Below are 25,741 nucleotides of genomic sequence, written 5' to 3' on the forward strand. Positions count from 1 at the left end.
TTTGAGGATTTTTTTGGTGGTTCCAACATAGAGTGTGTTATGATAGTCGAGTTGGCTGGCGATGAGGGCCTAGGTGACTTTCCTTCTGGAAGAGACGGGGACCTATTGGAAGATCTTGAAGAGCATGCGGAAGGTGAGGAAGCAGGAGGAGGAGCCAGCGTTAATCTGCTGGCTCCTATAGTCAGGTGGGTGTTCAGGATAATTCTGAGGTAGCAGGCTTGGCTGGTGGGGGTGGGTATGAGACAGAGTGCAGTGGGCCACCATGTGTAATCCCATGGGGAGGGCTTCTTTCAGAAGATGATGATCTTATCCAAGTTGGGCTTAAGGCAGTTGGTCTTCATCCAGGTGGCAAGGTTTTTCATGGGGTATTGGAAGTTGGCCTTTATGGAGCTGGGGTCTTCTGTGAGGGATATGGTGAGCTGGGTGTCATCGGCATAGGAGATGATGTTTGGGTGCGGGCTATGTCTGCCAAAGGTGTCATGTAGGTATTGAAGAAGGTGGGGCTGAGGGAGAATCATTGAGGTATGCTGCATAGAACGTCTTTGGGTGCAGAGGAGAAGGGTGGTAATTAGGTCCTCTGGGTTCAGCCTGAGAGGAAGGAAGAGTTCCATTTGAGTGTGTTGCCCTGGATGCCAATTTGATGGAGTCTGCCTAGGTGGAGAAGGTATCTGAGGTTGTTAGTTGCTGCGATCAGGGCAGTCTCTGTGCTGTGGTTTAGTCAGAAGCCAAATTGGGAAGGGTCGAGCAGGTTGTTGGTCTTGTGATAGTCCATGAGCTGGCAGTTGATTACTTTTTCCAAGACTTTGGAGAAGAAAGGGAGGAGTGAGATCGGGCAGCAGTTTTTGAGTTTGTTACTGTTGGCCAAGGGTTTCTTCAGGAGGGGTTTGACTTCTGTGTGCTTCCAGACAATGGGTAGGGTGGCTATGATGGAGTTCAGTGAGGGGACATGCAATGACTTCTCTTCCTAGTTTGTAGGTGTAGTATGGGTAGGCGTCTCTGGGAGTTCCGGAGTGCATGGTGTTCATGATAGAGATGGTGTCTCCAGTGGAGAGCTGATTCCATTCGGCGGTCCTGGGCTGGCGGGATGGGCAGGCATGGGTTGCTGAGGTGGTTGAGGCCGGTGGGTTGGGGGTTGAAGTTGCAGCAGGACGATGCTGAACAGTTCCATGGTATACTTGACCCTTGCCTTGCTGCAGGTGTTGAGGGCTTCTTTCTTGGTCTCTCTGAGATGTTAGTGGTAGTTGTGGAGGGTGGATATCAAGGACTTGAGGTTAGTGGAGGTCTTGTTGGAATGCCAGTGTCCCTTTAATTTCTTGCAACGTGGCTTGAGGGTATATAGCTCCGCAGTGAACCAGCTGCCTTTTTGGTGAGTTTGTTATTGATTGTGTACTTCCAGGAGCAATGGTGTTGGCAGCCGGGGAGATCCAGCTTGAGAAGTTCTGGACGTCATGTTCACAGGAGTCTGAAGGGGTGGGTCTTGTTACTTTTAGGCAGTGGTCCAGAGGGGTTCTATAGCGTTGCCCTTATTGTGGTGAGGGTGGGTCAGGAGTCTCATTGGAGGATCTCATGGACCGTCTATATTGAAGTGGATGATGCGGTGGCCTGTCCAGGACATTTTGGTGGTGTGGGAGAATTTAGCTCTGTTGAAGGTAGAGAAGAAGGGATGCAGGGTGTGACTGGCTCTGTATGTGGGGAGCAGTTGAAATAGGCCGATGATGCTCATGTTCTCGAGGAGTGTGGTGTAGTTGGACTCATCAGGGGCTTCTAGGTAAAAGTTCAGGTCATCCAGGAAGATGTAGTGGTCAGAGTCGATGGCCAGGGTGTCTTTGAAGTCCGGGAGGGAGTTTCAAAACCTGCGGCAGGGGCCAGGAGGTCTGTAGGTGAGTGTTCCTTTGATGGTGGTATTGGTGTCGTAAATTGAGGTGTTCCATGATGGGTGTTGTGTCATCATCGAAGGCAGTGCAGTTGAGGGAGTCCTTGTGGATGATTGCAATGCCTCCACTGAGTCTGTGATGGTGGTCAAGGTGGATCATCTTGTATCTGGGGGAAGTTACGGTTTCAGGTACTGAGGTAGGGTGAGCCAGGTTTCTGTTATGCACATGACGTCACAGGTGAGGGTGGGTATTGTGTCCCAGATTTCCGTGGTGTGCTTACAGATAGATATGACATTGAGTAGTATATAGTGAAGCTGAGGCATGTGGTTGGGTGCCTGCTGGGTGGTTGTTGAGAGGTACTCATTTCACAGGAGAAGCGGCAGTGGCAGCAGGTGAAGGTTCCTCCAGTGGAGTGTGGTGAGGCAATGTGGCGGTTGGTGGTGGGGGATATGAGTCTGAGGTTGCAGATCTCATCTGAGAAGCATCGGAGGCAGGCTGTAGATCCAGGGGCCCTGGCCCTGAGTTCGGTCTAGGCACGGACGGACACAGGCGGGTTTGCCTCAGGAACGCCTTTGGTGCTATGGCAGTGCCCTAGCCCTGGGAGGTGGGTGGGTCAATCTGGACAGGTGAGAACAAGGAACCAGAACAAGACAGAAAGCAGCAGACCAAAGGGGGAAAAAGAAAGTGCTCAATAAACAGTCCCCAAGAAGGTGAGACAGAATAACATTATACTTAGTAAAAATAAAACTTAGCAAGATAAAGAAGACGAAAAGAGAAAAATATAGAAAGAAAATTTGGGCACAACTACAGTGGAGGAAACACGTAGGTCAGCGCAGGGCCAAGGCACCAGGAGGCTAGAACCTCTGTGCAGGGAGGCAGGAGGACTAGGAGCAGTTCCAATGTGTCACTGCAGCAGAGGGGAGTGGCACCCTCTACCAGAGGAGATAAAGGGCTGCTCAATGGAGCTGCATTGCGCCTCCATTAAGAAGCCCTGGGAGGTGGGCGGGTCAGTCCAGACGACAGGAGGGCAGCAGGAAAAGAAGAACCAGAACAAGCACGTTGGCTGCAGAGTCAAAGAGAGCCAACTGAGGGAGGGGGTGTAGAAGGAAGGGCTCAATAAACAGTCCCCAAGAAGGTGAGACAGAATAACATTAAACTTATTAAAAATACAACTTAGCAAGATAAAGAAAACAATAAGAGAAAAATATAGAAAGAAAATTTGGGCACCACTGCAGCAAAGGAAACACCTTGGACAGCGCAGGGCCAAGGCACCAGGAGGCTTGAACCTCTGTGCAGGGAGGCAGGAGGACTAGGAGTGGTCCTCTGTGCCATGGCAGCAGAGGAGAGTGGCAACCTCTACCAGAAAAGGGCTGCTCAATGGAACCAGATTGTGGTCTCCATTAAGTAGCCTTGGGAGGTAAGTGAGTCAGTCCGGACGACAGGAGGGCAGGTCAGGAACGAGGAACCAGAACAATCCGGTTGGCCGCAGAGACGAAGAGAGCTGACTTGGGGAGGGGGGCAGAAGAAAGTGCTCAATAATCAGTCCTTCACACACACATAGAAGTGGGGCTGTGTAAGTTATGTTGCTGCGAAATAGAGGAGGAAAAAACAAAGGTTTTTAATACTGCCCTCACCCACAGTCTTCATCATAGGGCTGCTGAAAAAAACAGTTTTGACAGTTGTCAGATTGAAGGGGTAGTTGCTTCATTATAACCTACCATACCACCATCCATTGGTCCTTCAATGATCTTATAATCTGACAAGGGAGTCCATTATTAAAGGGTTTACTTGGAGATCTCAGCGTCAGTTTTAATTATCTTTCTGCGCCTTCCATTTGCTCCCACACTATTTCTTTATTTTTTGTAATTTCCTCCCCTCCCTATTGCTCCACCTCCTGCGTTGGTCTGCGCAGAGGTGTATCAACAGCCCTATGATGAAGCATGCCACAGATTTCTGGGGAGATGGCAGTTTTAAAAATGTTGGTGTTTTTTCCTTCGCTATTTCGCAGCGACATAACTTACACAGCTCCACTTCTAAGTGTGAGTGAAGGTATTCTTGAGGAGGTTTGTGTGAGGCGTTTTCATCCTACCTCTTAACTACTGTGTGTGCTATATAATCAGTCCCCAGAAAGAGAGACAGAATATTATTAAATTTAGTAAAAGTAAAACTTAGCAATATATGGAATAAGAAAAGCTGAAAATATAGAAAAAAAATGTAGGCACAACCACAGTGGAGGAAACCGTCTTGGTCAGCAAAGGACAATGGTAGCAGGAGGCTAAAACCTCTGTGCAGCAAGGAAGGATGACCGGGAGCGGTTCCTCCATGCCACTGCAGCAGGAAAGGTAAAGGGCTGCTTAGTGGTGCCATGACGGGTGGGAAGGCGGAAGTGAGGAACCGCAATGAGCCAGTTGGCAGCAGAGATGGAGAGCGTCCGACTGAAGGGGGTAGAAGAAATGGCTCAAAAAGTACAGGCAGCATAAAAATGACATAACAATGAAGTTTCTTGCCGGTATCTCTCGTGAATTTTGACTGTTAGGAATACCCTCAGGCTCAATTTTTACACAAGATATCACAAAGTGAAGTTTAACATAATATTGTATTATTTGAATGATTCAGAAAATTGTACATAGCGAATCACAATTATGCCCAATCCTAGTTGACAATATCGCGTTTTTTGTGTCATTAGCCTTTCAAATTAATTAAATCTGTTTCCTGTACAATTTTGTAACAGCCTGGATGAAAACGTGCTAAATAAAGTACCTAATATTTTCTCTGGTTGCTGTTCGACGGTTTTACTGTGCGTTTACATTGCAATGCAAACTTAAAAGGCTCTATGCAATGCGACTTGCAAATCAATATTGGAGTTAACCAGCGAGGTAATGTACTCATTTGCATGGAGGTACTGGAAATACCCAGTCCCAAAATTCAATTGAAAGCAGAAATTCCGTTCTAACAACATCCACAATTAAAGTAGCAGCAGCAACAAAAGAACTTCACACATATCCATGATACTTATATACATGTAGTCTTGCACTGATGCACTGATAATAAATAATGCACTTTCAGAAATCGGACAAACATGCCTTCTACATACATACCCAAAACACTATCCATGAGGCATCAAGCCAAACCTATAATTAAATATTGGCATGGCTAATAGGTCTAGCTTTAAGTTGTAATCCCCACAAAGCCGGGGCGCAGAGCAGCTAGTAGGTTACTGCAGGGTTGGACTTTTGACGAATGTGTGACTACAACGCCTCCCTCCTGTTCTCCCTCGAGAATCGATGCCCTGATTACATGGGGTAATTCCTCACCTGAAACATGCGGCAAGTATTAGGCTTGTTCCTACTTATACACTTGGAGGTGCTTTATGCAAATTGCATTAATGCACTCACGTCTCTGGGGGAAGTAACCTCTTTACATCCCACCCTGACGAAAGCCCCGGACTTATTTAGGCCATTAGGGAGGGCTTAAACATGTGGGTGCCTATTCTATGATCATAAGACCATCAGATTCCGAAACCCTATAATAGTGTCTTTAATCTTCCCTCCAACTCCACCAATAAAGGATACTTTATGAGTGGGTGAGGAATTTTATCTTTAACGGTATGCCCCCATACACCTTATCATAAGTCCTCCCTGGAAGATGGTTGAGCCCACCCCTATCTTTAGGAGTTGGGGTGAGCCCGATGATGAGCATTTACTTTTCAGCTGTAATGTACTCCATCATGCTTTGCAATGGAAGCACTTTCCAGGAAGCGGAACAATACTCCAATTACCTCCTCGTCCATCTTCCTCGCCACAGTATAGTTTATTAGTAATTACTGTGACGAGGAAGACTAGGACTCGGAGTAATGAAGATTACCGGTAAGTAACCGGGGCATTACCTCGTCATCCGTCTTCCTCGCCACAGTAATTACTAATAACCTATACTGTGTCGAGGTAGACTAGGGCTCGGAGTAATGAAGATTACCGGTAAGTAACCGGGGCAACAGCCAATAGCCTGGCTGGAGAAATGAATACTCCTCTGAGCAGATCCGAGATGTGATTGACAAAGTTTCTAACCAATGGGTGAAGGGGGTTGAACCAAAGCCCACTTTCTAAATATTGACACAAAGGGTCATGCAGACAACTGCACTATCAAGCCAGACTTAAAGTGGTGGTTCAGGATTGAAATGGTAAACATGCTTATCGAGGGAAGGGTATATGAAGGCCAAACCTTGGAATTAAAAGGTGTAAGTCACAAGTACGAATATTCCTTTTTTATTATAAATATAGAAAAAGATTCCAACACCACTTATATTTTCGCTCTCCCGCCAACTGCCTTTCAGGATGCATGTTTTCTTACCTTTGTGATATCTGCTGTCGAAGCTGCAGAATGGTTGCGGTGTTTATTAGGAGACACTGCCCTTTATTCGCCATAGAAAGTGCTGTTGTGGAGGAGCCTTAAAGACAAATAAATGACATGCAATAAGATTGTTTATGAGAGTTTTAAAATTTGGGGTAAATATTTGCATTTTTAAGGAAGCAATATACAATGCATATTCCAAGACTTTTTTTATTCAAGTGATCTCAAAGGCATCAATAGTCAACCAAGAAACAATATGTGTTGTGCATGCCAGGCCCATTGGTTTGAACAATATTCCACTTTGAGCACGGTCTCATATAACTGCATTGCATTATTTTATTAGCAACTGATGCAAAGTTATCTACTTTATTTCATATTTTTTTTGCATTCTTGATTATTAATAGGAATGGCAGATATGATTTTGGAATGAAGTATATGTAAGCAGGACATTAAACAAGTTTAAGTGTCCACATTCTACATCATCTTAGACATTCGAACTTTGGAATGCCCATCTGTGCTTCAGTGATTTCCTGGTTATATGTTTAGAGGTTCTTTTTTATGGCATGATACAATGGTAGATGCAATGTTGGTGGATTGCGCACACTATGATTGAACCACGTTATACTGCAGGTGAACCAATCAGTGTGCTACGTTAGATATATGCCTGCCTAGCATAAGGACTGAATCGTGAACACTCTTTCAAGAAACCTGGCAATGGCTAAACGGGCGTTTGGAGCGGTTTGATATGGACGCTACGAGAAAATGTGTCCATTGTCTTGCTTCTTCACACAGTGGCACAGTGTACCGGCACATTACCAAAGTAGATCATGCCGCAGACTAAGGACAACTTGAGAAATCAGTCATTGAACGTTTGAGTAGGAACTGTGTCAATTCAGTGACCGTATCCAATTTGTCGCAGCAAGTACAAGTGGCCTGGGAAGGTTTCTGGCCATTGACAGGTCTCTTGAAAGAGTGTTCACGATTCGATCCTGCTACCGTGAAAGCAGTTGACCCCTGTCGAAGGGACTTCGCATCCCGAAATGCATTGGGCGTTGTTTTGTGTTAATTCTAGTGTGTAATGATCTATGCTAAATTACATACTAAACAGTTATCTATTGTTTATGTCTAAAATATGTGAACTGTTTCTATTTGAATTGTGAAAATAATTTGAGTAACCACAATGCTGGCATAAAATTGTTATATATGGTTGTATTTTGAGTAATGCACACATAGCTGTGCACGTTAGATTCCAAGTTACCCAAGGGGACCTGGCCACTTCACAATGGTAGTGGTGAATTAAAAAAGCAACCAGGAACATGATGGAACAGGAAAGTCTTGAGCCTGCATGCGAAAAGAGGAAGATTAGGTGCCCAGGTTACATAGGTAAATTTTCACATGTACACCAACTCCAACACCAAGGTGTTTTGCAATGTCTCTTTTCTGAGTTGAGATTTAACCCTAGTTGTAGACTCAAGAGTCTCCATCACCTAAAGCCAAAGAAGGGAGAACCTTACAGCTGAACTTAGAAGTATTAAGCTTACTATATGCAAATGTCTACCTGTTTTGCGAGATCTACAACGTCCCAGCAGGTATCACTCAATAGGTAAACTATAGGGAAATGTAATAAAGTGTATTATTTATTTAATAACTAAAATTGATTTAATAATAAAATACATATGTAAAAAAAAATTAAAGGATGAATATTAGCCTAATATATCCAACAATGCCAAGGTAACACAATCCAAAGCAATGGTCTCACAAATGGCGACTTGAGCAACAATTGTGTTGTGGGCTTGTAATGAAAGAACCACATTTGACAGTCCAAGTAAGCCAAAATGTAAAAAGTACCCCTGGGTGTCATATTTTAGATATGGTAATTTTGAAGACGCCAAACAGTGACCAGGAGCCCCTGATAAATACTGTTCGGTGTGAATTGGTTCAGAAAGCCGGTGACCCACCATAAAGTTGATTCCTAAATTAGTTTAGTCAGTGAACGGAGACAGATTAGGTGGGATACTATTTTGAAAGCAGACGTATTACCAGCTATGTATGAGGAGATTGTATCACTTTCAGAAGAAAACATGGACCTCCTACTAGGTGATGCCTCCCAATTAGATATTCATGCTTCATTGTTTACTGTATTGGCCAATTTTTTTTCTAAAACGTGTACATTGAAAATGAGTAATAAATTAGCCTGGCTGGGAAGAAAAAGCTGACGCATGCAGGCTACATAAAAAACTAATAAAGGAAAAAAAGTCAAGGATATGTGGTCAACATGGCTTAGTGACTTGAAGGCTAAAGATTCTTGACTATTCCGGCAAATCATACTGCATGGTTCTATCCATCATTCTATTAAGACTGAAATACATGTAAATGCAAAAGCATGGTGTGATGTCGTCTTTCTTTATTATGCTACTTTTCCTTTAAGGTCATTGCTTCCCTGCTCGGGGACATTTCTTAGAACAGGAAGGTTTTAGTGTTCTTAGAATAGGAATTACACTGTGTTCTGTGTCAGTTGATGCTCTTATGCTGTTGGTGGATGAGGCGATTAAATTGAGCTGAAGAACTTCCACTTGTCTCAACTTTATTCATTTAACAATATACTACATTAATATTGGCGACGATTAATCTTACCTCGATGCCTCAACACCCAGCTGTCGATAATTCAACTTTCCTCCCCAGCGGCAGTCTTAATTAAGAAGGAAGCGGTGCCTTCCCAGCAGCAGACTACGTAACCAAAGAAGACGACGCTTCACCAATTGGTCCGGTGAGGAGCAAGGAGGGAGGAATTAGAATCGAAATAAGAGGGAATTTAAATACAAGGGAAATAACGCTGTCCGCGTTAACTTTTAAAATTAAGTCAAATGCTAGCTCGCGCTGTTGCTGCCCGCGAGAAGGTGCGCGATCCACAACGCTAACGCTAGCTCACGCTGTTGCTGCCCGCGTGAAGGTGCGCGATCGCGTATGCGTTTCAAGCAAAATCAGCATGCGTTCCAATGACGCATTACACACACGCGCGTTCGAGTGACAAAAAAAAAAAGAGTCTTCTGTTTCCCTCGCCGTTTCTCTGGAAAGCTAGAGAAAAGAACGCCCATTGTTGAAAACGTTCTCACAAAGAACCTAATAAAAGGATTTGTCCTGGGTTTTTGAAGACAAAGGAAAACAGTGTTAAAACATTCTTTTTGACAAGGAAAAGAAAGCATATTGTTTAAAGGTTCTAAGGAAAAAGAACAAGCTTTATTAAAACGTTCTATAGTTTGTTTTTTTTTGACTTCTCTTTGCACTATCAAAAAAAAAAACTGTATTCAAAAGAAAAGTATACATAAAAAGAAGAGAAGTATTTATTAAGGACCAATCTTTGAAGGACAACTTTAAAAGGAAAAAACAGAGTAGAAAATGCAAAATGTAACTCAACCTGCGTTTTTAACTCGTGGTTTAAGGCTGGTCCCTCCTTCGTCATTGAGAAAAAGATTGTTATTTCATGCACACTCTGGTCATTTGGGTATAGTAAAAACCAAGGAGATGTTACGTACTCAATTTTGGTGGCCAGGTATGGATTTAGAAATAGAACGTATGGTGAGAGATTGTGTTGAGTGTTGCGCAAGTGACAAAATACTAAAAGTCAGACAGATGCCCATGGTCTGTAGAAATCTACCGAATCATCCTTGGGATGAAGTAGCGATAGACATTTTGGGTCCCCTCACGAGAGTTTCTGACACACCTTATCTGATCGTATTAATTGATTTATATTCACGGTGGATTGAGGTTTGTGCTGTTAATGACATCAGTTCGAATGCGATTATTAAATTCTTGTCTGATATTTTTATGAGGGAGAGTTTTCCTAATAGCATTTTATCGGACAACGGTCCACAGTTTTGCTCAACCATGTTTGATTCGTATCTTAGCAAATGTGGCATAATACACAAACGTTCTTCCTTATACCATCCAGAAACGAATGGTGCTGTTGAGAGGGTCAACCGCACGTTGAAGGAGTGTATCCAATTGGCCAGAGCCAGCGGTTTAAACTGGAAGGTGGTATTGAAGGAAAGAATTGATGCTTATCGTTGTTCCCCTTATACGACCACTGGGAAATCCCCATTCGAATTATTCAGGGGTAGGGTCCCTAATACCATGTGGTGTCCAGGGTGGATGAATTTAAAAAAGGGGCTCATTGACAATCGTCTGGGTGCTTGGAGAGAGAGAGAGTTAGAAAAGCAAACTTGTCGGAAAATGTACTTTGATAAGATCAAGTGTGTTAAATTTCATGATGTAAAAGTTGGTGATCTAGTAAAAATAAAGGCACCTGTAGGGAGAAGGTCTTGGTCTAAATACACAAATGTCAGACCTGTCATTAAAGTTTTTGGTAATGCAATCAAAACACAGGATGGGAGGATTTGGAACAAAAGTCGAATAGTAGTTGTTAAGTCCAAAGACATTTCTCATTCTATCAGTGATTCTGACTCTAGTCTCCATGGTACTAATAATCCTTCTCCTTCCTGTTCCAGTTCTTCTCCTAATAATCGTTGTAGGAGTCAGAGATTGCGTAGTGCACCTATGTACATGAAAGATTATGTATAGGCTGCATTCTGTTTGTTTTTCTCATTTGTTTATGCTTTTGTTTTTACTATGACTTAATTTACTGCGTGTCTTACCTTTTTGTAAAGAAGGGAGATGTGTGATGTCGTCTTTCTTTATTATGCTACTTTTCCTTTAAGGTCATTGCTTCCCTGCTCGGGGACATTTCTTAGAACAGGAAGGTTTTAGTGTTCTTAGAATAGGAATTACACTGTGTTCTGTGTCAGTTGATGCTCTTATGCTGTTGGTGGATGAGGCGATTAAATTGAGCTGAAGAACTTCCACTTGTCTCAACTTTATTCATTTAACAATATACTACACATGGATTCAATACTTTTCAGCACACTATAGGTAGGCGGACCTTCTTTTTTCTAATGACTAAAAGTGAAAATGATATCGAATTCGGTATTCATGTTATCAACACCGCTTCGAGCAGCTTAAAAAGGTTTAAAGCCTCTTAGACAGAAAAAATTATGGGATATTTGTATAAACATCCTCCAGATATCCGAGGACCATATATAATGGGCATTTGAAATACTGTAGCAAAAAGGGTGCCACATGCCCAGGTCTTAGTGTAAGCAAGTGGATTATTGGTTAAAGGGGGGTGAAAGCCCCACTCAGGCAACAATCACAATCTTTGTTACGGTGAACCGCAAAAATCCCTAAGTTAACCTATTGTAACGCTCTTGTAGCTTGGCACAAAAGTAGTCACGCTTAACGTAGAGGAAATATGTATTGTCTTTAAAAACCACACAAAAAACAGTAGCAAGTTGATCAAACCAATGTAGAAACATAAGAGTAGATTTACATGGATAAAATTATACAAGAATTACAAAAATCCTTTCACTAGAACCAGAGACAAAGAATTTGAAGGTTTGTAGTGAAAATGGCGCTAAGAAGCAGAAAGTACCACTCACAGTAATCTGCTCCCACCAGACCAAGGGAAAGTAACTAGATCAGGCCAGCAGTGATGAAGTGCAGGCTGAGTACAGGAACCAGGTTAGTCCAGCTGAGGAGTTACCTTCTCAGGTCAAGCACAAAAAGTTCCGTTCTCTTTGGAGGAGTCCGCAAAGAGGAGGTTTTCGCTCTGAAGAGCTGGTCAGCCATTGCAAAAATCCCAAACTTCATGATTTTTTACTTTTTTCTTGTGGTGCAAAGCCAAGGATCCAGGTTTCAGGGGCCACCTCGCAGGTCCAGGCAGGTTTAAGCTGGTCCAGATTTAGTTGGTCAGCTGGGCAATTGCAGGGAAGGCAGCTAGAAACTTGTTTTGTTCCTGTAGTACACAACAGAGGTCAGCCAACTGACCGTTGGAGGTACTCTGGCTAGCATGGAAAAAAGGCATGCAGGTTCAGTCTTTTAAGAAGCAAGGCAGTCCTTTTGGCAATGTTCAACAGGTCCGGAGTGTTCAATATTTATACCTGGTGCCAGCCTTTGTTTGTGATGGGGACACCCTATCTTACCCCCACAATTGGTCCTGGAAAGCTCTTACCTTCACCTGTCAAGGGTCGGAACTGCCTGGGGTGTCAAAAGGATGGTGTCATGTTCATTTGTGTGGTGGAGGCATGCCCTTTGAAGTGTAAGTGGGCACAGCTCCACCCCAGCCATCCAGGCAGGATGCTCCATCCTACCCACACCTAATACCCTTTGTGTCACGGCCGGACTAATACACAAAGCCCAACAGCGGAGCCATTCACAGTCATGTGACTCAGGACACTGGCAGAAGGCACAAATGGTTAGGACAAGAAAGTGCCAACTTTTTAAAAGTGCCATTTAAAGAATAGTGACTTGAAATATACCTTTACCATTAAGGAGGATTTTAAATTACAAATCATTTGAGCCTAAATAGCATACCATTATCTGCTCTCAATATTCTTAGCACTTACTAAATGTAATAAGGTAACCCAGTGTTAAACAATGGGAGAGATAGGCCATACAGTAGTCAAAAACGGCTTGAAGAGGTTTTCATTACCAGAACATGTAAAATTTAAACTCACATGCCCTACTTTTTTAATTGCATGCACCCGACCCTATGAGCTGATAGGGCCTACCTTATGGGTCACTTATAAGTATTAAAAGGAAAGTTTAGACCTGACAAAAGGATTATTTTGCAATGTCAAAGTTGCAGTTTAAAACTGCACTACATGCTGCAATGGCAAACTTGAGGCATGTTTTAAAGTGATACTTTAGTGGGTAGCACAAGGAGTTCTGCAGGCCCATTAGAAGCACTTTATTTACAGCACTGGGTACATATAGTATCATTTACCAGGAGCTTACAAGTAAATTAAATGTAGATGTAGAGCGCAGGTTGAGAATGGCAACCCACAATTGTGGTGCTACCATATGAACGCTAGTCGTCTCAGGGCCAGAATATTATGACTGATAAGCCACACACAAGCCACTTTTGAGTGGAAATAGATTTATATCCAGTTGTTATTTACTTTTCACGTAATTACACACTCACACTAAAACGTCACCATTTCCTCACTCCCCATTATGAGCACTTGAACTTAAGGCATACCACCAGATTTGAACACCTATTCCCCATTCCATGCTAAGAGGGGATACTCAGCACTTCAGACACTGTGTTGAACCCAGGGAGCTCCCAAGAACATAGATATTATTTACGGTGCCCCAGATACGGATACACAAAGTGGTATTCCATCTTAGAGCAGTCTCGAACCCCGCTTGCACCTGGCGGGATACTACATTTCCCAGCCACATAGCGATTGGTTGCGAATCATGTGACACGAGATAGTCACATGTAACATTGAGCGAATTCGCCCAATAGCAAACAAGCTTTCAACAGGCGAACTACATTACCCTGCTGGCCTAGCGACTGCTCATGAGATTAGGCCGATATACCAAACGGCAATCCCTAACCGTATTGGCACAAATTGTGACACTACAGATGTGTAAACATGTAAATATGAGATCTTATTAACACTGTTTCATTGAATTTTGAACATTGTGACTATATGATTTTGTGTCTGAGATGAATTGAAAGTATGTTTTCTATCTCTATGAATTTGTCATGAAAAACGGACTTAAATATGTTTGAAAACAAAAATGGTGGTAACTTGATAAAGGCAAATGCCGAAACGCGTTGTCCTTGTTCCATAAGTGCACAATAAAGGATTTGTGCTGGTGTGCCGTTTTCTGTGTCCAGCATTGCAGGTTCGAATATATATATATATATATATATATATATATATATATATATATATATATATCCAACAAACTGCAGAGACCCTTTTGGATGCAGCCACACACGAACTCCATTGAGAACTCCTTTATTTCAACAGCCTGCCAGCAGGGTTACAAAAGGTGACGCTCTTCAAGTAATTAGCTGCCAAATGCATTTCGAGAGTCACAGCTCTCTTCGTCAGTGGCAAGTTCATCATGTGCTGGCTCACTCACTCTTTATTCAATTAAGTCCCCGCCTCCTGGGTGTCAGCTGTCAGAGGCGTTTGTGGGATCCGTAGTCTTTCTATCAGATGGAGTATTTCCCAGCGAAATGGATGCAAATTTTAAAAATGAAGGCACATCTCATTTGTTTGCCTGCCTTGCTTTCACGCCATTGATGGAGTGTTCAAAGGGGATACCTCTGCAGTACCCCTAGAAACGTCCGTGTCCACTTTTCCTCCCTGGTAATGAGGGTTGGCTCTGTCGCAACAGCGGGCTGCAGTCCACGACCGGGCGGCCGTTATCAATCCAACAAACTGCAGAGACCCTTTTGGATGCAGCCACACACGAACTCCATTGAGAACTCCTTTATTTCAACAGCCTGCCAGCAGGGTTACAAAAGGTGACGCTCTTCAAGTAATTAGCTGCCAAATGCATTTCGAGAGTCACAGCTCTCTTCGTCAGTGGCAAGTTCATCATGTGCTGGCTCACTCACTCTTTATTCAATTAAGTCCCCGCCTCCTGGGCGTCAGCTGTCAGAGGCGTTTGTGGGATCCGTAGTCTTTCTATCAGATGGAGTATTTCCCAGCGAAATGGATGCAAATTTTAAAAATGAAGGCACATCTCATTTGTTTGCCTGCCTTGCTTTCACGCCATTGATGGAGTGTTCAAAGGGGATACCTCTGCAGTACCCCTAGAAACGTCCGTGTCCACTTTTCCTCCCTGGTAATGAGGGTTGGCTCTGTCGCAACAGCGGGCTGCAGTCCACGACCGGGCGGCCGTTATCAATCCAACAAACTGCAGAGACCCTTTTGGATGCAGCCACACACGAACTCCATTGAGAACTCCTTTATTTCAACAGCCTGCCAGCAGGGTTACAAAAGGTGACGCTCTTCAAGTAATTAGCTGCCAAATGCATTTCGAGAGTCACAGCTCTCTTCGTCAGTGGCAAGTTCATCATGTGCTGGCTCACTCACTCTTTATTCAATTAAGTCCCCGCCTCCTGGGCGTCAGCTGTCAGAGGCGTTTGTGGGATCCGTAGTCTTTCTATCAGATGGAGTATTTCCCAGCGAAATGGATGCAAATTTTAAAAATGAAGGCACATCTCATTTGTTTGCCTGCCTTGCTTTCACGCCATTGATGGAGTGTTCAAAGGGGATACCTCTGCAGTACCCCTAGAAACGTCCGTGTCCACTTTTCCTCCCTGGTAATGAGGGTTGGCTCTGTCGCAACAGCGGGCTGCAGTCCACGACCGGGCGGCCGTTATCAATCCAACAAACTGCAGAGACCCTTTTGGATGCAGCCACACACGAACTCCATTGAGAACTCCTTTATTTCAACAGCCTGCCAGCAGGGTTACAAAAGGTGACGCTCTTCAAGTAATTAGCTGCCAAATGCATTTCGAGAGTCACAGCTCTCTTCGTCAGTGGCAAGTTCATCATGTGCTGGCTCACTCACTCTTTATTCAATTAAGTCCCCGCCTCCTGGGCGTCAGCTGTCAGAGGCGTTTGTGGGATCCGTAGTCTTTCTATCAGATGGAGTATTTCCCAGCGAAATGGATGCAAATTTTAAAAATGAAGGCACATCTCATTTGTTTGCCTGCCTTGCTTTCACGCCATTGATGGAGTGTTCAAAGGGGATACCTCTGCAGTACCCCTAGAAACGTCCGTGTCCACTTTTCCTCCCTGGTAATGAGGGTTGGCTCTGTCGCAACAGCGGGCTGCAGTCCACGACCGGGCGGCCGTTATCAATCCAACAAACTGCAGAGACCCTTTTGGATGCAGCCACACACGAACTCCATTGAGAACTCCTTTATTTCAACAGCCTGCCAGCAGGGTTACAAAAGGTGACGCTCTTCAAGTAATTAGCTGCCAAATGCATTTCGAGAGTCACAGCTCTCTTCGTCAGTGGCAAGTTCATCATGTGCTGGCTCACTCACTCTTTATTCAATTAAGTCCCCGCCTCCTGGGCGTCAGCTGTCAGAGGCGTTTGTGGGATCCGTAGTCTTTCTATCAGATGGAGTATTTCCCAGCGAAATGGATGCAAATTTTAAAAATGAAGGCACATCTCATTTGTTTGCCTGCCTTGCTTTCACGCCATTGATGGAGTGTTCAAAGGGGATACCTCTGCAGTACCCCTAGAAACGTCCGTGTCCACTTTTCCTCCCTGGTAATGAGGGTTGGCTCTGTCGCAACAGCGGGCTGCAGTCCACGACCGGGCGGCCGTTATCAATCCAACAAACTGCAGAGACCCTTTTGGATGCAGCCACACACGAACTCCATTGAGAACTCCTTTATTTCAACAGCCTGCCAGCAGGGTTACAAAAGGTGACGCTCTTCAAGTAATTAGCTGCCAAATGCATTTCGAGAGTCACAGCTCTCTTCGTCAGTGGCAAGTTCATCATGTGCTGGCTCACTCACTCTTTATTCAATTAAGTCCCCGCCTCCTGGGCGTCAGCTGTCAGAGGCGTTTGTACCCCGTTTCTAGGGGTACTGCAGAGGTATCCCCTTTGAACACTCCATCAATGGCGTGAAAGCAAGGCAGGCAAACAAATGAGATGTGCCTTCATTTTTAAAATTTGCATCCATTTCGCTGGGAAATACTCCATCTGATAGAAAGACTACGGATCCCACAAACGCCTCTGACAGCTGACGCCCAGGAGGCGGGGACTTAATTGAATAAAGAGTGAGTGAGCCAGCACATGATGAACTTGCCACTGACGAAGAGAGCTGTGACTCTCGAAATGCATTTGGCAGCTAATTACTTGAAGAGCGTCACCTTTTGTAACCCTGCTGGCAGGCTGTTGAAATAAAGGAGTTCTCAATGGAGTTCGTGTGTGGCTGCATCCAAAAGGGTCTCTGCAGTTTGTTGGATTGATAACGGCCGTCCGGTCGTGGACTGCAGCCCGCTGTTGCGACAGAGCCAACCCTCATTACCAGGGAGGAAAAGTGGACACGGACGTTTCTAGGGGTACTGCAGAGGTATCCCCTTTGAACACTCCATCAATGGCGTGAAAGCAAGGCAGGCAAACAAATGAGATGTGCCTTCATTTTTAAAATTTGCATCCATTTCGCTGGGAAATACTCCATCTGATAGAAAGACTACGGATCCCACAAACGCCTCTGACAGCTGACGCCCAGGAGGCGGGGACTTAATTGAATAAAGAGTGAGTGAGCCAGCACATGATGAACTTGCCACTGACGAAGAGAGCTGTGACTCTCGAAATGCATTTGGCAGCTAATTACTTGAAGAGCGTCACCTTTTGTAACCCTGCTGGCAGGCTGTTGAAATAAAGGAGTTCTCAATGGAGTTCGTGTGTGGCTGCATCCAAAAGGGTCTCTGCAGTTTGTTGGATTGATAACGGCCGTCCGGTCGTGGACTGCAGCCCGCTGTTGCGACAGAGCCAACCCTCATTACCAGGGAGGAAAAGTGGACACGGACGTTTCTAGGGGTACTGCAGAGGTATCCCCTTTGAACACTCCATCAATGGCGTGAAAGCAAGGCAGGCAAACAAATGAGATGTGCCTTCATTTTTAAAATTTGCATCCATTTCGCTGGGAAATACTCCATCTGATAGAAAGACTACGGATCCCACAAACGCCTCTGACAGCTGACGCCCAGGAGGCGGGGACTTAATTGAATAAAGAGTGAGTGAGCCAGCACATGATGAACTTGCCACTGACGAAGAGAGCTGTGACTCTCGAAATGCATTTGGCAGCTAATTACTTGAAGAGCGTCACCTTTTGTAACCCTGCTGGCAGGCTGTTGAAATAAAGGAGTTCTCAATGGAGTTCGTGTGTGGCTGCATCCAAAAGGGTCTCTGCAGTTTGTTGGATATATATATATATATATATATATATCAACCTCCACAACGGTTCCTGTTCGGGAGTTATGCAGCGCTCACACATGTGCGTTATCCTGCGGCAGAACAATGCCGCTTAATTTCTCCACAACTATTCCCCGAAGGGGAAACAACGGGTCGCACAGCCAGCTGGGATTTTAAACAGCAATCCTTTTATTTCATAAATTCACAAAGGGCAAATAGCGCATTGATCTACGCGTTTCGGTGTCTCTCCACCTTGCTCACGATCGAGCAAGGTGGAGAGACACCGAAACGCGTAGATCAATGCGCTATTTGCCCTTTGTGGATTTATGAAATAAAAGGATTGCTGTTTAAAATCCCAGCTGGTTGTGCGACCCGTTGTTTCCCCTTCGGGGAATAGTTGTGGAGATATATATATATATATATATATACACACACACGCATCTGTATGTATGTATATATATATTCAATGAAAAAACCATAGGTTATAGGCCATATATAGTTAGGAATTAGCATTTACAAAACCTTATTTTACTCGCATAAAACCATTGAAATTCCATATATAGTTAGAAGCGCTAACTATATATCGCGCACCCGCAATCCACTGCTGATGATGTCACATATTACATCATTCATGACATGGTCAGTGACATCACTGATGACATCACTGATGACATCTCAAATGACATCACTGATGACAACTCAAATGATTGTATGTGTCTGTAAAGTTTAAATATGTTTCACATATTGAAGAATGAGTGGATGTATAAGTGTCTGGATGAAGAATTTAGTAGGTGCATGACTGATTGTATGAGTGAGTGATTAAATGTGTCTCACTGAGTGCATGGGTTAGTGACTAAACTGTCTTAATTTGTGCATCAGTATGTTTGTTGTTGTGTAAGCTGCTGCATGTGTTGATCAGTAGCTATAAGAGTGGCCATATGGGTTATTGATTGGTTGCCCAAGTATTTGAATGGGAGGCTGAGTGTGTGTGTGGGTGGCTGGGAGGTGCGTGACTCTGTACATAGATGTGTAAGCAGTTGATTCACTAGGAGTATGAGTTCAAGAGTGCATGTGGAAACAGCTATATGGGCGGTTGACTATGCATGGGTGTTTTGGTGAGTGAATGGATTTCTCATTGCTACATGAGCAAGTAAGTACGTATGTAAAACACAATACATGTGAGAGTTGAGATATATAAATAACTGAACATAAGAGCCAGTGAATGTGTGAGTGGCTGTATCGATCACTGTGAGCTTGTATCAGGGATTATATAAGAGAGTAAATATGTGTTATTATATGTTTGAATAAGTAAGATGTGTATAACTGTATAGTTGAGGAAATGGAGGTGTGATTGATTCTTTGCATGACTGACTAGGTGTGTGAGTAACTCCATGGATGACTGACAGTCTGTGAGTGTCTGTTTATACTGAGTGTATGTAAGGTTATATTAGAGTCTGAAGAGGTTCATTGTATTATCACATGAGTGATGTGATCAGTGATGACAAATGAGATGTCATCAGTGATGTCATTTGAGTTGTCATCAGTGATGTCATCAGTGATGTCATTTGAGATGTCATCATTGATATCATTTGAGTTGTCATCAGTGATGTCATTTGAGATGTCATCAGTGATGTCATCAGTGATGTCACTGACCATGTCATGAATGATGTAATATGTGACATCATCAGCAGTGGATTGCGGGTGCGCGATATATAGTTAGCGCTTCTAACTATATATGGAATTTCAATGGTTTTATGCGAGTAAAATAAGGTTTTGTAAATGCTAATTCCTAACTATATATGGCCTATAACCTATGGTTTTTTCATTGAATTTTCAAGGTTTTGTAAATGCAAATTCCTAACTATATATCCACTATAACCTATGGTTTTTTCTGTGAATTTCATTGGTTTTTTAATAGCAAATATGAAAAGCTTTAAAATGTCAAGTACGTGATAGATAAAAACATTTTCGTATTTATGCACGCTGATGTGCTTTGAACGCTGCACCCCCCCCCCCTCCCCTCTTTTGCCTTAGTAGTACTCTCTCTTTGCAGATACTGAAGGGTAGTTAACGCAGGCCTTTACCCCCGTTGTAATCCGTCGTGCCTCCTTGTCTCTCCATTTGATTGATTGTTGTCCAAGCATTTACTGTTTTAGAATTGGTTCTCTTTGGATCATTCTCTATTTACAAACAAGCACAAAGTCGCAATACTCTGTTTAGTCTTTGCAGATAGTGAAAAATCGTGTAAAAAAATAAAAGTAATCGAGCAAAATCAGTAGGCCACTAATTGGATCTCTTTTTGACCTCGCTAAAATAGAAATATTAGGAACAACCCTTCTTGAGAAATACGAAAATAGTGAGATGAACTGAGCTCCACACCATGAGGGCTGCAAGACAGCTCGGCTCCATCACCCATCCCGCACAAAATAACGACAAACCCTATGCAAATATTAAAAATATAGACAACACACCAACAAAGAAACAGGGTAAAACATTTTATTAAAAAACTATTTACATAACGTTGGTTTATAAGATGATGTCAGTAGTGGACCGATGTGTGAATAGATCGAAAACAGCACAAGGCTCCAAGATCCAGATAGCAAGCTCCTGGATGTTGGGTGGCATAGTTTAGAGTTCTGAATTTCAGCCTTTTTCAATGCCTGTGCTTTGTTGAATCAAAATGGCGGCTTGACACAAAGCTGACTCAAGCGTTGTTACTGATGCTATGCAGACCAAAACTGGTTTTCAGTTTGTACATTTTTCTAGATTTTTCAATCCAAGTTTGGTTGACTTTGTAGAACGATGGCTTCAGATTTTCAACATACGGTGTGGTGGCGCTGACTGGGAGGGGGCGCTTCGCTCCTGCCCCCTCCCCAAGTAAGATTTTCATACGTGAAAGTACGTTAATGGTTTTGGTCCCTGAGATGCTTCGATGTCACTACCATTCTCAAATAGCATAAGTTCTGGATGTTGGGTGCCATAGTTAAGAGTTCTGAGCAGTGCTTGTAACACTGTCTGAAGCTTATTTCCACCTACTGCAGCTTCACTATTCTCAAAGTAAGTGAGTGTCGTTTGTGGACCTGACTGCATTAGAAAACAATGTGATATGTTACCTTCCTAAACAGCTTGACGGAGGCCCCTGAGGGGCGGTGTGATGGCCATGGACTCGGAGAAGACGCTTGGCTCCGACACCCTCCCCAAGTCTTATAGCACTGGTGTAGCCTGAGATCGCCCCCGACATAGGCGGCCGGCTCCCGGGGTTCGGCGGAACTTTTTGCCTTTTGATGACTCTTCAATTCTGGACCTTGTCCCACAATCCGTTTGACCTGAAGACAAGCTGTAGTGGGGCGCCCCTTTATCGTTTTAGTTGCCATTCCGCCCGCTTTTGCTACACTGTGCCTCTTCCGCCATTCAGCTGTTTACCGCCCGCTCTTGCGACTACAGCGTTTCGCTCACCATGTAGTTGAGATGCGCCCGCTCTTGCGGTGCAGCGATAGGCGGCTGCCACAGGACTCTCAAAATGGCGGCCGGCTCTTCGGTTTTGGGCCTGGTCCACTAAAATGGCCCTGGGACACCTTAGAACTCGGACGCTTGTCTGCTAGGGCTTGCGTCCCATTCTCGAAAAGCGTCCCCTCAGCCGTGAAGATTCTACAAAAGTCTTGGGGGCCTCCGACTCCCGCAGGCTTCTGGTGGGGAGCGGCTGCCATGATTGCTCGTGGAATGGCCACGACGGAGCTACGAGATGGTAGTGGTCTCATGCTGACGCCAGCTTTAGTCTGAAACATCCAGAAACACTGTAGACTACCAATTCGATCAGTTCCGGTAGCGCCCCAACATGACCCGGAAGAGAAGAACTTGCCCTCCCCTCTTTGACTGATGGTTCTTGTTGCCTGTCCCCTCTGTTGTCATTTAACAGAACTTTTTGGACTGCTGAAAGGGGTTGTGTTCTGAACGCTGGTTGGTGGAGACATTTAGACTATATTCTTGACCTACGTTGTCGCGTAATGCGTTTTATGACACGCCGCGTTAGCGCACCCGGAAGTGATCCGAGGCGCGGCGCGCAGCGCGTAACGTAAGCATAACAGGTCATGTGACTTGTTAATAAAACTTTTCATTGGTTCATTTTACTTTTGTTAATTTAATGATGAAAAGCTTGGTCATATGACCTAAAAATTACGCTTTTTATTATTTTCGAACAATATTTTTTTTTCAAACATATGTTATAATATTCCAGGCTAATGTACTTTCCCGGAAAATTTACAACTGTCTTGCAAGTAAAATATATTCCTTTTTCGAGAAAAAGGGCGTTTCTTCCTTCCATGACGGAGCCGTTGAGTAAAAGAGATTCGGCCTGCTGTCTTAGTCGCCGATACGCCTGATTATCAGATTCTTATCGATCACTTTATGTTGCAGACATGAAAAACACAACTGCCCTTGACCATTTATCTTTACTGCGTTCCTACATATTATACCTTTTATCCGTCATGTAATTGGACTGCTTTATTTCACTTGCCTTTTACTGATTCGAAAACAGTCACTAAAAGTAAAAACTTTACAAATGAAAATACTACTACCGTGTTTTGTTTTAAAAACCTTTATTGTAAAAATGTCAGTATACAAATACGGGCCTACAACCACGTGGGCCGGCCACGGAGCAAACTGAAATCGTATATGATGAGGAGACATTTACACTGTAGAAGAACGTAACGAGCGGGCCATTAGGTGACAAGAACAAAGGTGTCTAACAGTTGCGGAATCGGTGGACGTACATTTTGTAATTAAAATACGACAGGGCCACTTACAATAACATTTTCTAGATATACATTTGCGGGCAAAGAGTTACGAGTCCCATTTATACCGGCGCCATTTTGGGCGAGGCCGGGCAGGTCCAAGATATAGTCAAAATGTCTCCACCAACCATCGGCCAGAGCAGAACCCCTTTCGGCCCTTTATGCTACAAGATGGTGTCTTCCATTCAGAAAATATTGGTGGCAGCATTTTGAAAGGAAACAGAAACAGCCGTTCTCCTAGTGAGTTTCACATTGTTACATTTAGGAAGAATGTTGAAGAGTAGTATGTGGAAAATCTGAAGCCATTTTTCTACAAACTCTCAATCAGACTTGGATGGAAAAAAAAAACCTGAAGAATGTACAAACTGAAAACCAATTTTTGTCTGTATAGCACCAACAGTAACGCTTGAGTCAGCTTTGTGTCAAGCCGCCATTTTCATTCAATCAATAGCGTCCCCCTGCACACATTCAGGGACCTGGTCGTGTCTTCAGATGAAACGCATTGTAGGAAAAGAAGCAGAAAGGAAAAGGAAAAAAGTTCCGCCGGACCTAGTGAAGCTGCAGCAGGTGCAAATAAGCTTCAGACAGTCCTACAAGCACTGCTCAGAAATCTCAACTGAGGCACTCAACATCCAGGACTTGCCATTCGGATCTTGGCGCCTTGTGCTGGTTCCGACCTATTCACACATCAGTCCACTACTGACATCACCTCATAAGCCAACGGGGCACCCCACGCCGACTTTCGGCGCAGCATTGTAGGATGGCCACACCAGTGCGGCAATTTGCTGGACACCACCTCGGTGCCATCCAGATCTCGGCGCGTTCATTCAATCAATAGCGTCCCCCTGCACACATTCAGGGACCTGGTCGTGTCTTCAGATGAAACGCATTGTAGGAAAAGAAGCAGAAAGGAAAAGGCAAAAAGTTCCGCCGGACCTAGTGAAGCTGCAGCAGGTGCAAATAAGCTTCAGACAGTCCTACAAACACTGCTCAGAAATCTCAACTGAGGCACTCAACATCCAGGACTTGCCATTCGGATCTTGGCGCCTTGTGCTGGTTCCGACCTATTCACACATCAGTCCACTACTGACATCACCTCATAAGCCAACGGGGCACCCCACGCCGACTTTCGGCACAGCATTGTAGGATGGCCACACCAGTGCAGCCACTTGCTGGACACCACCTCGGTGCCATCCGGATCTCAGCGCGTTCGAGTCACTGTGCCGGAAGAGTGACCGGAACTCAGCTGAACACGCCGTCTTTCGGCGCAGCATTGTAGGATGGCCACACCAGTACGGCAATTTGCTGGACACCACCTCGGCGCCATCCGGATCTCGGCGCGTTCGAGTCACTGTACCGCAACAGTGACCGCAATTCAGCTGGACACGCCGTCTTTCGGCGCAGCATTGTAGGATGGCCACACCAGTGCGGCAATTTGCTGGACACCACCTCGGTGCCATCCGGATCTCGGCGCGTTCGAGTCACTGTACCGCAACAGTGACCGCAATTCAGCTGGACACGCCGTCTTTCGGCGCAGCATTGTAGGATGGCCACACCAGTGCGGCAATTTGCTGGACACCACCTCGGTACCATCCGGATCTCGGCCCGTTGTGCTGCCTTCGGCCTATTCGCACATCGGTCCGCTACTGACGCCGCCTCACGTGCCAACGGATTTTCTACGCTTTTTGTAGCCCTATGTCGCATAACAGGTCATGTGACTTGTTTATAAAACTTTTCATTGGTTCATTTTACTTTTGGTTTCCTAAAGATGGAAGGCTTGGTCATATGACCTAAAAATAACACTTTTCATTGGTTTAGAACATTTTTTTTTCCCAAACGATGAAAGCCCCACCTTGTTTCTGGATCATTCAGACTGAAGCTGGCGTCAGCATGAGAGCACCACCATCTCGTGGCTCCGTCGTGGTCATTCCGCGAGCAATCATGGCAGCCGCTCCCCACCGGAAGCCTGCGGGAGTCGGGGGCCCCCAAGACTTTTATACAATCTTCACGGCTGAGCGGACGCTTTTCGAGAATGGAGCCCAAGCCCTAGCAGGCAAGCGTCCGAGTTCCAAAGTGTCCCAGGGCCATTTCAGTGGACCAGGCCTAAAACCGAGGAGCTGTCCGCCATTTTAAGAGCCATGTGGCAGCCGCCTATCGCTGCACTGCAAGAGTGGGAGCAACTCAACAACATGGTGAGCGAGACGCTGTGGCCGCAAGAGCGAGCGCAACTCAGCTAGATGGCCGCCACCTGGGGAGGCCCGTTCACGCCGCCTCCCCCACGCCCCCCCCCCGAGCCGCCGCACGGCAATTTTCGGAGCAGCATTGTAGGATACCAAAACCAGTGCGGCAGTTTACTGGACATCACCTGGGTGCCTGTCGTACATGTTGTATCAGCCATGTGACACTGGACACAGACCGCTGCTGACGAGGCCTCCCCCCGCACCACCCGGGACGCCCCACGCTGTTTTTCTGTGCTGCATTGTAGGATCCCTAAACCAGTGCGGCACCCAGGCGACATCACCTGGGTGCCGTCCAGAACTCTGCACGTTGTGCTGCCTTGGGACTATTCGCACAACAGACCGCTACTGACGAGGCCTCCCCTCGCCCCACCCGGGACGCCCCACGCCAATTTTCGGAGCAGCATTGTAGGATCCCTAAACCAGTGCGGCACCCAGGCGACATCACCTGGGTGCCATCCAGAACTCTGCACGTTGTGCTGCCTTGGGACTATTCGCACAAAAGACCGCTTCTAACCATTGTTGCTTTTTGTGTTGAGAAATGTTTAAATGTTTTTAGTTTTTGTTCCGTTTGTTAAAGTTAGTAGTTAATAAAGTTTTATAACCTTACTTTGTTGGAGTGTTATCTATTTTTTTTAAAACGGGTGAATGGGGCCTTGAATCGGGTTATTGTCATGTGTGGGCTTTGGA

General features: G+C 44.8%; 1 protein-coding gene across 1 annotated transcript in view; it reads right to left on the reverse strand.

Annotated features, from left to right (window-relative positions):
- LOC147723040 (molybdenum cofactor sulfurase-like) overlaps window positions 1–25,741 on the reverse strand; it is a 577,064-nt gene that overhangs the window by 66,947 nt on the left and 484,376 nt on the right. Inside the window, exon 12 of the mRNA XM_086965413.1 lies at window positions 6,222–6,318. Within this exon, the coding sequence (XP_086821539.1) occupies window positions 6,222–6,318 (97 nt within the window). The remainder of the gene's footprint in view (window positions 1–6,221; window positions 6,319–25,741) is intronic.

Source organism: Lissotriton vulgaris, chromosome 4_1, assembly GCF_964263255.1.
Source record: "Lissotriton vulgaris chromosome 4_1, aLisVul1.2, whole genome shotgun sequence".
Taxonomy (NCBI): Eukaryota; Metazoa; Chordata; class Amphibia; order Caudata; family Salamandridae; genus Lissotriton; species Lissotriton vulgaris.